We start from the raw sequence: 16542 nt of genomic DNA, 5'->3' as shown, positions 1-16542 counted from the left end.
AAAATGTAGAGACCTAGCTGAGCATTCTTTGGCAATATCAAATCTGCAGCATCCGTTAGAGCACAATTTTAATACAGGAAAGCACTGGGGAAAGGGGACAGCTTGTTAAGAAAAACAGTTGGTGAATGAAACTGCAGAGGCTGCGGAGGCAGGGAGCTGTTTTCCAGCCGCACCAGTAGGAAGGGAGTTGTGAACGGAGGCGATGGTGCTGACAGAGCTGAGGGCAAAGGAGAAGCCTATTGGAAAGTGAGGGAGCAGCCAGCCAGCCTGCACTGTGGGCAGCAGGTGGAAGCACATGGAACCAAGCTGGGAAGGACACGATCCTGCTGGGTTATAAGGCTCCTGAGACAGTCTTTTTTTTTTAAGGAGCAGCGATTTCGGGGGACTGCTAACACAGAACAGCTTCTGTATGTGAATCTCACCTCCAAAGGTCCCAGCTCTGACCCCTGCTCTCACCCTCCTCAGGACCTGCTGCCACAAGCAGCCCTTTGGTTTTCAAAGGTGCTACTCATGGAGTAAAGGGCTAAGCAGTGCAAGTAAGAGTGGCAGAATCATGCCCTAAGTTAAAGTCACTCAGTATACATGACCTAACCACTCCTTGGGGTTAACAGACTTAAGCTATTAAAAAAAAAAAGACAGAAATCAAGACGTTCTGTCAGGTTCTTCCAATAGACTTAATCGGAGACTAAAGATGGAGCTTTTCTGACTCTTATGGAGAATATCTACGTATCAGACAATGCCCTGGTACATTGCATGCGGCAAGTAAAGGCGGAAAAGGATCTTGGAGTCATTATTGACTCCAAGATGAACATGAGCCACCAATGCCAGACCGCAGCCAGCAAGGCCAGCCATACCTTGTCATGCATCCAAAGTTGCATCTCAAGCCGGTCCAGAAGGTGATCCTCCCCCTCTATGCAACTTTGGTCAGGCTGCAGTTGGAGTACTGCGTCCAGTACTGGGGGCCGCACTTCAAAAAGGATGTGGCCAGCCTGGAGAGGGTTCAGAGGAGGGCCACCTGCTTGGTGAGAGGACAGCAGGACAGGCCCTATAAGGAAAGACTGAGAGACCCGAACACATTCAGCCTCAGCAAGAGGAGGCTGAGGGGGGACCTGGTGGCTGCCTACAAACTCATCAGGGGAGATCAACAGCAAATAGGTAGAGCCCTTTTCTCCCCAGCACCACCTCAGATCACAAGGAACAATGGTAATAAGCTGATGGAGAATAGGTTTAGGTTAGAGACCAGAAGGCATTTTTTTTACAGTTAGGGTGGCCAAAATCTGGAACCAACTTCCCAGGGAAGTGGTCCTCGCCCCTACCTTGGGCAAATTCAAGAGGAGGTTGGACGATCACCTATCTGGGGTCTTGTGAACCCAGCATTCATTCCTGCCTGTGGCAGGGGGTCAGGCTAGATGATCTGTTCAGGTCCCTCCTGACCCTAGCTACTATGAAACTATAAGTTCATTTCTATAGCATCAGTAAGATATTGTACTTGGAAGTACTAGGGCTTTTCTAGTGACTGTTCTTCTAGGGTTGCTCTTTCCCTAGGTGTGGGGTGGAGCCATTTGGTGTTTTTTGTTGAAACCCTGCAGAGTTTTGGAAACAGGTACAGCTGGAGGCATGACAACTTCAAATTCCTCCTTCCACAACTTCTCACTTTTGCTATTTATAAGTGCTCTTGAGAATGTGTCACTGGAAGCAGCTCCTTGCCATCCCTCTATTTCACATTTAATGACTATGTTTGCAGTCTCATAGTCGCTTTCTTAAATCTGGGTGGTGGGCTTTGCAGTCAGGGTTCTGTACTAAGACTTGCACTCAGGTGGCCTTTTTCTATTACAACCAGTTTCCACCTAAATTAATATATATTCAATGTGAATGCTCACAACAGCAACCACAGCAAGGAAAACCAGCAGTCAGGATTTCTCCTTTGGCCCAGGCAGCATTCTGTTGTGTGGAAGCACATAGCACTGAATGATTTCCCTGCAGAAGGGAAGCCCTCAGTCCATGCAGACCATGTGCTGACAAATCTTAGAACCTTGGATAATCCCAAAAGGCAGCAGTACCGGTGCTTCTGTGGAAACTTGAAAATAAGAGTTACCAAAGCTTTTCTTATGTGTCCTCCAAGGATACCCAGTGTGGGGTCTTGCTTGGTGATGGGTTAGGGAAGAGATTTTCTGAAATGTAGTCACATGTTTATAAACCTGTGAGGCCTCCTTGTTCTGGGGCCTTTCCATTTGTATACTTGCAGGCACTTGCTTGAGTCCACCTGAGCAACTTGGCAGCAGAATGTGCCTCCTGCAGGACTTGTCTCAGACAGCTCAATCCAGCTGTTTTGATTCCTGTTCTTTCTCTTTGCTCCTGCAGAAAGCTGCAGCCTCTCATTCAGACTTCCCAAAAGCAGAGGACTACTGACTGTCACTTCCAGGTTCTCCACAATCCAGGGACAGAGACTTTGGTGCACAGCGGGAGCAGAGGTGATCCAGAAGTGACACGACCTACACACGCACCTGCCAAAATGGGATTCAGAGGTGCAGGGCTGTGCCTTTTCTGTTACCATTAGGACCCTTGGCTGTGTCCTGAACTCAAAATAAGTTTGCATCTGAGAGTCTAGATGTGCCCTTAGCTGCTTTCAGGGTGCAGGACTCATTTGATAGCTCTACCCATATGCATTTTGGAACTATACAATCTTTACTTTGGTTTTACAGCGGCTAGGCAGAAAGCAGGGGCAAGGGTGGCATGCTACAAACTAACTCATTCAGCAAGGCATAAGTTGTCCCATCTTCATGTTTATTGTACAATCTCTTTTGCATCCTGTCCTACACATGTATCGTCTTCTGCGTCATCCTGCTGCATGCTATCCGTTCTCACACAGACACATCCGGGTGACTGATTCACTTTGTATCCTACCTGAGAAAAAAAGATGCATTTCCCATTTTAGCTCTGGGAAACACCACTCTGACAATGAAGTAGGAGGACCAACAACAAAGCAAACGAAAGCAAAAACAGTTTTCTGTCATCCTCTGAGTTTTGTCCTCCAGCAGCCTGTTCACAAAAGGGCTTTGCTTTTATGTTATAACAGACCGTCTTCTGCAAAGTAGCTTTTTTTATTGTGTGCATGACATGCTTTTGTCCTGGGTACATTTGTGTTCACTGTGATTGCCTCTGCATTTATTGTGCACTGGTAAGGCCCCTGACTTTAGTTTACCAGTGCATTTTGTCTTCTGTTCTTGGTTTGTGTTTTAATAAAAGGCTCTTCTCTTCTCTACAGGTTCTTATACTGCCGTCATCACCACAGTCTGTCAGTGCTTTCCAGCAGTGGACTAAGGAAACGTGACTAAGATTTATTTGTCCCACAGCTTGTTAACCCTTTCATTCTGGGAGCAGAATCTTGGGTTCACATTTGGACCTTGCCACTATTGTCCGTGTTTTTGTAACTTTGAGGCTAGACTATTGCAATGCACTCTACCTCAGGCTGTCTTTGAGGTCTGTCCAGAAGCTGCAGTTCGCACAGAATGCAGCAGCCCACCTTCTAATGATTACTCTAGTGCTCCAGAGTCTATACTGGCTTCCAGTAACTTTTTTGGGTGCAATTAAAGGTGTTGGTTTGGACCTTACATACCTTTGTCCCTTATGTTCCAACATGATCTCTTATGTGAACCAAGAGCAAACTCTTGTGTAGGTGACTGTTCCTCAGCTCTGGAACCCCTTCCTCCTTGTCCAGCATGAGCCTGGACATCTTCCAAATTCTTCCTAACTTAAGTTAGATATTAGGAAGAATTTTCTCACTAGGAGGGTAGTAAAACACTGGAACAAGTAACCCAGAGAGGTGGTGCAACCTTCATCCTCGGAGGTTTTCAAAACCCAGCTAGACAAAGCTTCAGCTGGAATGATGTAGTTGGGGCTGGTCCTGCTTTGAGCAGGAGGTTGGACTAGATGTTACCTCCTGAAGTCCCTTCCAACCCTCACTGTCTACGATTCTATTTTCTTCTGGAAGCACTGCAAGGGCAGACTTTAGCAGCTGAGGATACATTTCAGGGCACTGTCTATGGAGCTTGTCCTCTGCAGGGCTGTCCTTGTGGGGATGCAAATTGGGGCCCATGTTTTGAGAGGCCCTGCGGAGCAGAGTGGCCGCAGCAACTCAGCACCGCTGCTCCCAGCTTCACGTATGGCCGCTTGCCCCCCACTCCCGCTGTCTCCGGCTTATCTGGGGCAGGTGGGGGCGGGGCCCCGCACAGGCTGATTTGCCCCAGGCCCCACACCCTGCTCAGGTCATCTCTAATTCTATCACATGTCATTTTATTTTAATATTTTTATCTGCTTCTTATTGTAAGGTGTACTGAGCCCCTCTTGGGGAGGGTGGCATATAAATTTAATCCAATAATCAATCAATAAACAAACTAGCTTGGTGAATACCCACAGTTCTTTGTCCTTCCCTTGCAATAGCTTTACTTTGACCTAGCTATCAGTTATACCATGAGCATTCCAATCTCTAATTAGCCCATTTGACAACCATTCATATTTATCTGCCTTGAATTTACTGTAGACCTCTGTAGCATGCTGGTCCATGGGCTGTCCGGGCAGCTAGTTTCTGGTAAAGAAAGCATGCTTTTCCTTAGCCACTGTGACTTGGATCAAAGCACTCGTGAGATTTTGACATGAGTTTATTTGACAAGCTGCCTTCATAACAATACACCTTCCTGCTTCGCTCTCCTCTTGACCTCGTAGAGGGGAAGAGCTCGGTCAGCTCTTCAGGCCAGTGCCTTGGGCCAAGGGTGTGTGAAGTCAGGGCTCTGCCTGCTCACCACTCCATCCTTCACCACCAGGACTGCACTCTCTCACGGGCCCATAGCCATGAACCAGCAGTCACCATACAGCTGTGTATAGAGAGGTGAAGTGTAGGTTCTCAATACAACTGAAAAGCCTCTTTGCTCCCTTTTGATACCTCAGTGTGAAGGTTAGACTCCAAGGAGAGCTAAGAAGAGTCTGGTTTTTATGTTCTGGACCTGGCTATGCTGTGTCACATGGCAGTAATGGAAGAAGGGGAAAGGTGAGGTTATCAACAGGAGGGAATAGCTGGAAGCTCACCCTGCACCACCAACTTTACCAGCTGTGCAATGCAAGCAAGAGGACGGACATACAAACCCGTATGTCAAGTGCAGTCTTTGGGACCTCCATGGAGTTGGCTTTGGAGAATGCCATGAGCTGAAGGGGTCCTGTGATGAAGAAACTATGCATGATTTTGCATGATTTGTGCAGAGACAAGAATAGCGGGTCCAAAGGGACAGGAAAGGAGGCTATGTTACAGGGGTGATGGACATGACCGTGAAGCCTGGAGTGGGGCATTTTCACCATGGTAGAAGAGGGGAAAACCCAACACTGAGAATAAGATGAAAGTACCGGTGGGCAACAAGGTGGAGGTCGCTGAGGTGAAGAGGAAATAGCACAGCTGTGATGCTGAACTCATCTTAAAATCAGTCTTCAGTCAGAAAGATACAGAAAATCAACTGGGAAAAGTAGGAAAGAGACAGAATAGAGTAATGACATAGAGAGCAACTCTAAGGAAGCCTGTGGACTTACAACAGTGAGGGAAGGGAGGGAAGGGTGGCGCCTTGGAGAATAACTGGTTCAGAAAGGCAAAAGCTTTCTTAGGTGGCAGCCTCTCTCATCTGATGCCCTACCTTCTGCCTGACTTCAGACTGACACAACTAATCACCTCTCTACCAACAATGGGAGAAAAATGAGGATGTGGGGCCAGCACTCCTCTTTCCTTTTTGAAGATATAACCAACTTTTTATCCTCTTCTGGCACTTCCCCAATTTATAATTCTCAGTGGTGCAGTAAGGTTATTTCCCAAGTCCCTTAAAGCCTATTGTTGGAGCAGAACATGGCCCTAAGGTTGAACTTCAAAGTCTATTACTGGCTCACTAATGTAATTAACAGTGAGAGCAAAAACAGGTTAACCTTTCAGAGAATAAAAGAACTGCAAGCAATACAAAGAGCTATAAAAATCAGATCTCACTAGGCAAATATTTTGGCTTTATTTTATACAGAGTGATGACATCAGAAACTTTTGATTGACCCACTTAGAGTTTAGAACAGCATCTGATGGAGTGTCTAACAAAATCAGACTTTCAAATGAATTCACATCACCTTGCATACAACCACTTGCAGCCACAATGAAAAACAGCCTATGAATCATAATGGAAAGGTTGAGACAGGTGGCAAATCAATAACTTAGGGGGAGGCATTTCAGAAAGTGAGTAAGAATCAGTATTAGATCCAGTCTTAATCCCCCATTCTCCAAAAGCTCCTGGCACATCATTCACTTCACTCCTGTGACCAGACCCACTGAAGTCAAAGGGATTATTCCCATAGGCCATGTTAAGGCCACATGCAGGCCACTCTAAGATTGGAGCCTGGAGCTAGCAGGAAGAGGAAGCAACACTTAATAAAGCTCACAGGTTACACTACAGTGTGGGGACAGAGTAATAACCCACAGAAGCCTAGAAATATTACAAAGAACTGGCAGAAACTACAAAATCAGACGCAGTTTGGAAATATGCTCCCAAAACATGTAGGAAAATCACCTTCCAACACTTGAAGAATGAAAAAAATAGGCTGAACACTGGGGAAAAGTTGCTGTCTGTTAGTCAGACACAGTCCCTTCACTTGGTGCTTCTAGAGAGGCACTCTTTCTGCCCTACCATGTCTGTCCTTCCCCTTCCCCGCAGTCACAGGGCAGACCACCATTAGCGTATTGCCTTAAGGAAAAAACATTACATCTGTCACAGACAAAAACGTCATTCATTAGATGGAAATAAACAAGCCCCTCACCAGTGACATGCAGTATGACCAAAGGTGAATACAAGGAAAGTCAGCTGACTTGGCAAACTCGTGGCCCCTGCCAAAAGCTTGGAAACATTGCCAGGAGAGAGAAACAAAAAGAGAGAGACAAAATAAGGGTAAAAGAAAACAGAGGCCACTTACACTTTTGCTTCTTCTTTTGTTGCATATGTTACGTTGACAACTGCCGTTTCTGTGTCTGTGTTGACTAAGGGAAAAGCAAAACACGCTGCATTAGCTCATGGAAGGAGGAGGCCTTCACCATTTTCCTCGGTCAAAGCTGCTATGGAGGTCAGCTGTTTCTGACAAGCTGGGAACCTGAACGGTCTTTGCAGCAAATGGCTGGTAGGGCAGACTGGCACAGAACCTGTACCCCAAAGAGGACCTTACATCTTCCCTGCAGTCCAGTCCTTTGCTGACTGCCAAAGGCTTGCAGATACCTGCTCAGGCCCCTGTACTGTGTCCAACGCAGGCGCGCCTGAGGAAATCCAACCAGCGTGGCTGTGTCCTGGCCCAGAGGCAAGAGGCCAAGAGGACCAACAAACAGCACTCCCCTTTTGCTGGCTTTCCCACTTCTGCACATGCAAGGATGAGGAGCATCTCCTCCCCTGGCACAGTGACATTCTTTCCTTTATGCCTTGGGCTAGCTTGGACATGCCCACCCCACCCCTGGGCTCTGTGCAAAGGCCCTGGGCTTTCCCCAGGCCTCTCCCCCATTTCCTCCTTCCATACATGGAGTGAGTGGGTGCTCAAGGGTTAATCTACAGGTAGCTGCATTTTCACAGCTCCTGTGTGAGGGTGCTTGTTCAGGAGCTATAAGGACACAAGCCTTGGGTTCCAATCCAGAACAGGCTTTTGTTTTACTCTGTGATTCTGGGCAGGTCACTGTGGCTCAGATTCTCCCTCTGAGCAGAACAGCCCTTAGATACCTCCCTGGAGGGCTGAGAGAATTCATGAACAGCTTTGCAACTGTCCAAAGCAAATTGCTCTACAAACTCTGGGCACTGATATCATGCAATCACAGCACCCCCTGATGATGGGTTTTACTCCACAGGCTAGTTCAGGAACTCCGGACAGATCCTGTGCTTAGGATACCGGTCCCTGGCACCTGCCCATGCCAGGACTTGATGCTGTGGCTACAGGGAAGAGTCCCTTCTGGGGAGGGAGAGCTGGTAGCTGGGCTGGCAGCTCTTTTCTTTAAAGTCTGGGTTTATATGTGGAGGCTGAGATTTGCAAAGCTGCCTGGTTATACAAGGTAGGTGTGAAATTCTGAGCCAGAGTGCCCAGATTTGAAGTCCTCACTCAGTTAAACATCCCACTGGGAGTTCTGCTTGGAGGAGAGCTGGGCCCACAGACCAGCAGGCTCCAGTTTAGCTTCTCTGAGGCTGCAAGCTGCTTCTTGGGATGTTTGAGCCTGCAGCACAGATCAGGATCTATCTGAAGCTCACATCTCCAAGGTTAGCCTGTAAGACTCCCTCTGCACTAATTTCTCAGTCACTGCCTGAAAATTACCCCCTGTTTTTATTCACATCCCGTAAGAGTGACCCCTGGAGTCCTGTAGGGTTGCATCAGATACATTTTTTTTTACAATCCAAAGCACGGAAAAATCTCATGACAAGCACATGACGAAACCACTACTCCTGCCTGCCATGTGGAACTGCTTCAAAAAAGGTCCAGCAGAAAAAGAAAATATAGCCCTGTCACACATGAAAGCTAAGCTTTTAGGTTATGATCTTGTTTAGCTACAAGGCCTTGGATCCCTGTGTGTGCATATGTATGCATGTGCGGGGAGAGGGGGGTGAAAGAGAGAAATTTCCTTGTCTTGTCTGTGTGCAATACCAGGCTTGCCACTCTTGGCTTTTGCCTAATTCAGCTATCACAATTGCACAAGAAAGCCCAAGCCCTGCCAGGCTCTCTGAAGGTGTGTGCAACTGGCCAACAGGTATGGGGCTGCTGGAGAAATTCAGCACTGCTGCTCAGCAGGTCTCAGCTCTGAGAGCAGGCAAGTGCCCTAAATGAATAGTGCAAGCTGCTTTAGTCTAAGGGTGCTAACACCAAGGGCTACTAGCAAAAACCAACCCAGCACCTGGCCTGGAGCTGGTCTGGTGCCTGCGCAGCGTGGGCAACCCCACACCTAGGAGCTAGGGAATATGGAAGAGACCTTTGTAGGGGTTGGTTCTGTGCATTTCCTGGAATCCCACTGGGTGTCTCATTGGCTTCTGGATTCCAAAAGCATATGCCATCCACAGCCTTCCTACCCTGTGGTCAAACAGCTGCTAGCCAGTTTGCTCTGTGCTCCACGAAAGCTGTTCACAGCCCAGGTAATGGGGCTTGTGGCCAAGGAAAAGCATTTTTACCTGGCCCAAAGTTACCAGGGAACAGATTTAACTTTTAAGATTTAACTCTTAAGATTGTCTATCTGAAAAGATGGATGGAGCTACTGGGAGAGCTGAACTCTCAGAGGCAATGGGCAGAGTCTTGTACCAGGAGAAGGGGAGTCCACACTCTGCTTTCTTACCTTGTTCCACATTCTCTACAGTCCCATACTGAGCTAAAAGGCCATCCAGCACCTGAAAGAGAAAGCAGCAAGCAATGCAAGTGAATCCAGCTCCGAGGGAAGTCTGGAGCTAAGGATGCAGCAATATGGATGCGTCTGCCTGGCCGGGAGGGAAAGCAGAGCAGAATCAGGCCCTCTCCACTCTACCCCCTGACAACTTCTGTGCCCACATTGCCCCTGCTTTTATCTAAGGCACATTGTCAGGGGTTCTGGGTGCTTCTGGGCTTGTGCCCTGTAGTCACATGTGGGGATTTCTGGCAGTTATTTGGGGGATTCCTCAGATAAATGACTGCCTGTGAACAGGGAGGGCTGGATCCCTAGCTCAGGAGGCCCATTCCTGTTCTACACTCCTACACAGAAGAATGGCCCGTTGCTGACCTTGTCTTTCTCTTGCCCAAATAACTGCTAATGGAGCCTGGCTGCTACTGTCCCTGCTTAGCTGCATGCTTGCAAAACTGGTGATCAAGTAAAAGAACACCAAGTACAGACCACCTTCCCAAGGACTCTCCACATGAGAAGACATGCAGATGCGAGACTAGCAGAGGTAGCATCGCTGTTTCTTCTAGTCAAAGCCACCTTCTGGAGATGGGGCACCTCAAGCTATATCCTCCCTCACCCACACTGTAAGATTCAGGATAGGAAGTACAGGATCTCAAGCCCCAGCACCCTCAACCACTGAAAAGCTGCCTAGCAGCAAGATGCAATAAGGGACATTCTGCCATTGCCCTAGAGCCTCAGTCTGTTCTTCTCTTCAGATTGTTGGGGAGGTGAAAAACAGGACAAAACTCAGCTCCCTCTTAGAGCTCTTGCCACAGCCCTGTACCTCCTATCCCAAGTTCAAGCCCCAACTCACTATATCCAGGGCAAACATGATAGTTCGCTACATGGACCTTTCAATGCTCACAAGAGCCAAGACCCCCACTTCAAGACTTTGGAAAGAAAGACATAGGCTTTAAAATGGTCTACAGAGTGGACAGCCAGTAGCACCTCAGTTCTCAGAATCTGGGACTAATCCTCCCCCTATGAAGGAAGGGAAAGTAAGGAAATAAACTAGAACATTCTTCAAAATGCAAGCATCTTGGAGGAGAGAAGGAACCAGCACTGGAGAGCTACTTACCTCCCACTGTAAGTGAGGGGGGATGTTCCGGATCTGAATTTTCCTGCTCCTGTAAGGAAAAACACCTGGATTACCACTCACGTGGGAAGCTAAGCCTACATTTTGGGGGCGTTTGTTCACTGGTGCTATCATCTCATGTTTCTGAGGAGCCTCTCAACCTTAAACCCCCTGTACATTGCTAGTGAGCTGCCATGTGGGGGTGAGCTGCCAGCAGCTGGTGAATTCCAATTAGTTGGCACTCTCCCTTGGTGTGAGCCCCCAAAGGACCTGGGCACAACAGCACTGAGTCTCTTCATGGGCTGACACCGTGCCACACCTCCCACCCCACCTGCGCATGGAGCCATTCGGGATAAGCCAGGTTATCTCTAGAACAGCCTCTCTGCCTTCATTCCCATGAAGAAAGCACAGCTCCTGCTGGGTCTGGCTTCCCGTAAACACCTCCCCGGTCACCTGTTGCACACCTGCCCTGCAGAGCCTCTGGAAGCACATACAGAAGCAGCCCCTATCCCAATCCAATCTGCCCACACACACTTTACAGAGCTGAAACACCCAAGCACCCACCCTTGCAGCCCCTCCTAGGCTCCCAGAAGCACTCTTGCACACTTGAAGTTTAACAAATTTGGGCTCTCAGGAACCAATGCATAAAACAGGCTTTATAGTCAGGGTTGAGCCTACACAAGTAACCCATGTCTGTTCCTCCAGATCCGTCCCTCAGACTGCCCACCACTCATTTCAGCCTTGTTCAGATGCAGCTTCAGCCAGCTTATTGCCCCCCTTTGCCCCAAGCTGCCATGGCCCTGGGACCAATGGCACTCCACCGTCTTGCTCCCGTGAAAGAAAGCAGAGCGTCACAAGAGCATGGACCCCTCTACTATCCCAGACACCCCACACAGAGCCAAGGCCAAGGACAGTCCCTAAGGGCTGAAGGAGCAACCACCCCAAACACCCACTGGGGACTCTCAGAAAGGAAGGCACAGCCACCAAACCCAGCAGCCCTGCCAGCCTGTGCTGGCGCCCAGTGGCTGGTGCTGTCACAGGCAGATGGGACAGCGGAAAACAGGGACTGCTGGCCAGTTCTTGCTGGGAGGTGGAAATTGCAGACAGCATCTATGTCACCCCTAGACTGACGGGAGCCCAGGTGGTGACCCCTGGACCCTGTACCACCCTTCTGGGTCTCACTCCCTTCACCACCAGGGAGTGCTCAGGGCTGAGCAACCAGATTTCCATCCATTCCAGGCACAACTCCTCCAGGGCTCCTGACTGCAGTCTCCTGGAAGGCTTGCGAGGATTTAGTGTTTCTATGTTCTACAAGCAAAAACCACAGTCTGGCCCCTCCTCTCTCCCTGCGTGGGCGGCATGGCCAGGGGGTTGTGGGTCCAGAGCCTCAACTTGCATTTACAACCAGGCTGATGATAAATTAACTTGGATTACAGAGTCACAGGCACTAATCCAGACTGGCCCTACCTATCTCTCTGCTGTTTGCAGCCCCCCAGCAGAGGAGCACATAAACTCTCTGCCTTGGCAAGACAGATGGAGCAGACTGCTGGGCCTCAGACCGCCAGGAAGTCTCTCTCCCTTCAGCCACTGTTAATTCCCCCTGATGAGTGGCAATGACTCACCCCCTGATGGATGAGTGTATATCTTCACTGCTGAGTTAACCCAGGTTCTCACTGCAGTGTTGCCCTTCCCCAACCCTTTGTAAACATACCCACATGCAAACATGACCTGCAGTGTTTTCAGATGAGGCTAGCTGCCTCTCTGAGGGGTAGCCTAGAGCTCTGGTGCTGCATTCACCTAGGCTGACAGCTTTTTAGTGAAGACTTGCTGCTGAAAGTCCTCCAGTGCTTTCCCTCAATTCTCCTCATGTGCCAGGAAGGACAGACAAGTTCTCTCATTGGGCTTGAAAAGAATCCTAGAGTGGCTCAGAAGACTGCAGCACAAAGAACCATGGGATGTGCCCCCCCTCCCCATCTTAGGGACACACTGGCAGCAACAGGAACTCAAGCACAGCTTTGTTGTGTGGCTGCTCCCACCTGGACTAGACAGGCCTGAGGTGCCAACCAGGAGGGTCAACTCTTCAGTGAGCGAGGACCCTGAGAGATGGGACAGCCCCACCACTGTCCAACAGGAGGGTAAAATCTCAAGACCACCCTCTCCATGGATGCAAGTCAATAGTTTTAACCATGTATTGTATAGCAAAGCCTGAAGCAAGGTAAAATACTGCATGGATTCTGTGGTCTAAATCTGAGAGCAGGATCCTTGCGACTTCACTCTTTTGCGTCTTCTGAGGAAGCCAGAAGGAAAGAAGTCAATGAAATCTATACCTAGGGCAGGCACGTACACTCACACAGCACCACAGGTACATTTGTTGGCAACCATCTGTCCTTCCCATTGGAGCCATGAGAAAGTCACCTGCCTCAAAATCCCCAATGATGGGTGCAGCAAGGAGAAAGACAAGATCAAGGAGGAATTAAGATGAGTGTGTCAAGCAGGTGATTAGTGAGAACAAATCGTTTCAGGACAAAGATGATTCCATGGCTGCTGCTGGAGATGCTGGAAGGGAACAAACAGGCTGTGAAAGGAAATGCCAGTTTATGCTGGGCAGTCAGCAGGCTTCAGTACAGAAGGACAGTGATGGGAGCAACAACAAAGTTTGGATGGACTCAGAACTTTGGATGAACTTTGAGTGTGGGAAACTTAAAGCCTGAGTGAAATGTCTATGGGGAAATTCTAGCAGCCTGCTAGGAAAGGAGGGGAGACTCAGTGTGATTCAATGGACACTGTCTTTATATTTAAGATCCTTCTGGTGAAATCCTGGCTCCAGTTGGTCAACAGGAGGTTTGGCACTGATCTCTGCAGGCTGGAGACGCACCTTTCTGTAAAAACATTTGTGTCTGAGCCAAAGATGGGAAATGAGAACATGCAACACTGGGACATGCAGTCAGAGCTGCTGAGAGATGTGGAACTGAGCTGTTAGAGCAAGCCCCCTACTGAGAACTTGTGCAAGTCTGACTTCCTAGACATATCACTCATCTGCTTGGGTGGTGGCAGAGTACTAATGGGTGGAGGATGGCGATGAGACACCAAAATGTCATGGCTAGCAGTCACAACTGACCGCACATTTCCTGAAGCCTGGGTATCTCCTAGAGCACATTCCTCTTGGCTTTCAGTCTTGGGCCAGAGCCCAGGGTTTTTCAGACTTCCCATTTAAACAATTGAGGAGCAAGAGCCGATGACATATCTAGTGACACTGCGTTTACTAATCAGCCCTCTGGGACAGACTGGTTGGACTCATCCCTGATGTTAGGACAACGCACGCTTTTGAAATGTCGCTACGATAAGAGCTGCAATGACACAGGTGGCTGAGTTCACTCAGAAGGGTGTACACCTCTGCCAGCTGCTTGTACAGCAGGCAAGACATATGAATGGGATGTGGAAGAAGGCTAGGCTGCAGCCCTACAGAGAAAGACCTAGGGTTACAGTGAGCTATAAGATAAATACAAGTCAACAGTGTGTTCTTGTTGCAAAAAAAACAACAGCATCCTGGGACATATTAACAGGAGTGTCACCTGCTAGATCAAGGGAAGTGATTCTTCCACTCTTTTCAGCACTGGTGAGGCCTCGCCTGGAGTACTGGGTTTGGGTCCCACACTTCAAGAAGGATGTGAATAGATTGGAAAGAGTCCAATGCAAAGCAACAAAAATGATTAGGGGCCTGGGAGACCAGACTTGTGAAGAAAGGCTGAAAGAACTAGGGTTATTCAACTTGGAAAAGAGAAGACTGAGGAGGGGATTTGATAACAGTCTCCAAATAGTTGAAGGGTGATTATAGAGAGGTTGGAGATGGGCATTTCTCTGTGGCTGTAGGGCACAGGACTGATCTCAAGATGCAGCAGGGGAAGTTTAGGTTGGAGATTAGGAACAGCTTTCTGACTATGAGGGTGGTAAGGCATTGGAACAGGCTACCTAGAGAAGCTGTGGACTCTCCACCCTTGAAAACTTTCAGAAGCCAGGTAGACAAACACCTGGCTGGGATGACTGAGTCAGGGATGATCCTGCCTTGAGCAGGGGGCTGGACTAGATGACCTTGTGAGGTCCCTTACAACCCTACTTTCCTATGTTCCTAAGAGTCACTGTTTATGATCCTCTGTCACTGGGCAGGGGACCCAGCGACAGAGTAGCCAAAGCTGCCACACTGGGCATTTGAACTTTATAGTGATTCAGTGAAATAGGTTCCTTCATTCAGACCTGATGGGGCTGAAAGCAGCACAGTGGTAGAGGGGTTAAGGTGTCTCACTAGAGGTGCACGTTCAAGTCCTGCTCTGGATTTGTGCTGGTCACTTGGGGTGGGGAGCCAAAGGCAGTGACTATGACAATCGTCACAATGCTCCTTTGTCTGCTGATGGCTACAGAAAATGGGGTGTCACATCAACAGCAGTCCAATGAGCCCCTGATTTCATTTCAACTGTGATATCATACATGGATGGGGGGAGAGAAAGAAGAGGGCCACCTGGGTGAAATGGCAGTGCTCCCAACTGGTGCCTATACAATGCCTTCCCCTTCTGCACTCCCCCAGATGGTACAGAACCAAGGTTGCACCCCAACATCCCACTGACCAGCAAGGATGGAGATGGGAAGGCAACCAAAAGCAGTGTGTTTCAGCAACCCCTTAGACTTCTTGGGGGCTGAAACACCTTGAAAAATCCTGTCCAGTCCCTGGGGAGCTCCTGCTTCTGGCATGGTGCTTCCATGGGCAGTAAAATTCCATGTCCCACAGTCACCGTTGTCTCACTAGCTCTGAAACGGGATTGAGTGGTGCCGCGGCCCCTGCAATTGCCACTGATCTCTGCTGAGATGCTGTTTGTCATATCTGAGGACTCTTGTCTTCAGGGAACCAAAACTATCAGGTCCTATGTCTCCTCCTACCACAGGGCACTTCAGGGAACTCTACTTCCTTTTCCCAGAAGCAAGACAAAACAACAGTTAAATCTGAACACTGAAAGTGCAGCGCTCAAAGGAAGCTCTTCCTGAGCTCTTTTTATTTTAATTTCTCCACAAAAACTAGATTTGCAAGCTGACAAAGCGTGCAGTACCTGGTTCAATGCCTCCCCTTCTGAGTGGTGTCAAAACAACCCTGTCAACAGAGCCAACGGGAACTCACCTCTTCCACAGGTGAGGAAAAAAAAAAAGAAAAAACTCCTTTTTCCTCTTTTCTCACCTCAAATATTTCACCTATCCCCTATTTCAGAGGTGGGAAATAAATTCTGCCCGGAGCCGCCCATGTAATGGAAATGGCTATTATGCACAACTCCTCTTGTTATCCGAGGCTAAGTGAACAAATAGACTTGCACGCTAAATCTGGACAAAGGGGAATTTAGGTGCCCTAGACACAGGCACAAGAATGACTCAGAGCTATGCAGCTATGCAGATGTGCAACCTGGGCACAGACAGGGTTAAATAGTGCCAGAATGAACATGCCAGGTAACGCACGGTAGCAAAATATTTTTACTAGCAAAGGCTATAGGAACCCATGACTTAAGATAAGCAACCCTCTCCGCCACAGCTTCTGTATGTGATACAGAGTTTACAGATCATTTTAAAACCTGGGGAGATGGCTTTCAAGGAGGTGGACACTGATTTTACCAAATCTGTTCACGGTGGGATTCTAACACTTTCCTCTAAAGCTGATACTGCTGGATGCAGGAGAGCAGAGGCTGAGTCGGCTGCAGCTGCATTCACATCCCTCTGCCTAGGAAAGCAGGCACCCAGATTCTCCCCTAGCTGTTACACACGGGCTTTCAAGAAGGTCTCTTTCCCTTGGGAACCGGTGGACAGCTCCAGTCACTCCAGCAGAGACGGGAACAGCTGCCTTCCCAGACGGTCAGAAAACCACGTCGACCCACTCTGCGTCTGACAAATCTGTTTCCCAAGGCTGTTTTGGCTGTGCTTTGAGGATGGACACAGGGGACCTTCTGTCAGGGGGTGCCTACAGGACACTCAGGATGCAAAGAACAGGCTGGATCTAGCA

At 48.7% G+C, this 16542-nt stretch overlaps 1 protein-coding gene across 2 annotated transcripts in view; it reads right to left on the bottom strand.

Annotated features, from left to right (window-relative positions):
* IGF2BP2 (insulin like growth factor 2 mRNA binding protein 2) overlaps positions 1–16542 on the bottom strand; it is a 113003-nt gene that overhangs the window by 35799 nt on the left and 60662 nt on the right. For both annotated transcript variants that reach the window (XM_059730795.1, XM_059730796.1), the window contains exons 3-5: positions 10515–10563; positions 9359–9410; positions 6985–7048 (exon numbers count right to left, since the gene is read on the bottom strand). In XM_059730795.1, the coding sequence (XP_059586778.1) occupies positions 6985–7048; positions 9359–9410; positions 10515–10563 (165 nt within the window). The remainder of the gene's footprint in view (positions 1–6984; positions 7049–9358; positions 9411–10514; positions 10564–16542) is intronic.

This window comes from Alligator mississippiensis, chromosome 7 (genome assembly GCF_030867095.1).
Source record: "Alligator mississippiensis isolate rAllMis1 chromosome 7, rAllMis1, whole genome shotgun sequence".
In the NCBI taxonomy this organism is placed as follows: Eukaryota; Metazoa; Chordata; order Crocodylia; family Alligatoridae; genus Alligator; species Alligator mississippiensis.
The sequence above is the reverse complement of the archived record's forward strand: the minus strand, read 5'-3'. Positions and strand labels throughout refer to the sequence as shown.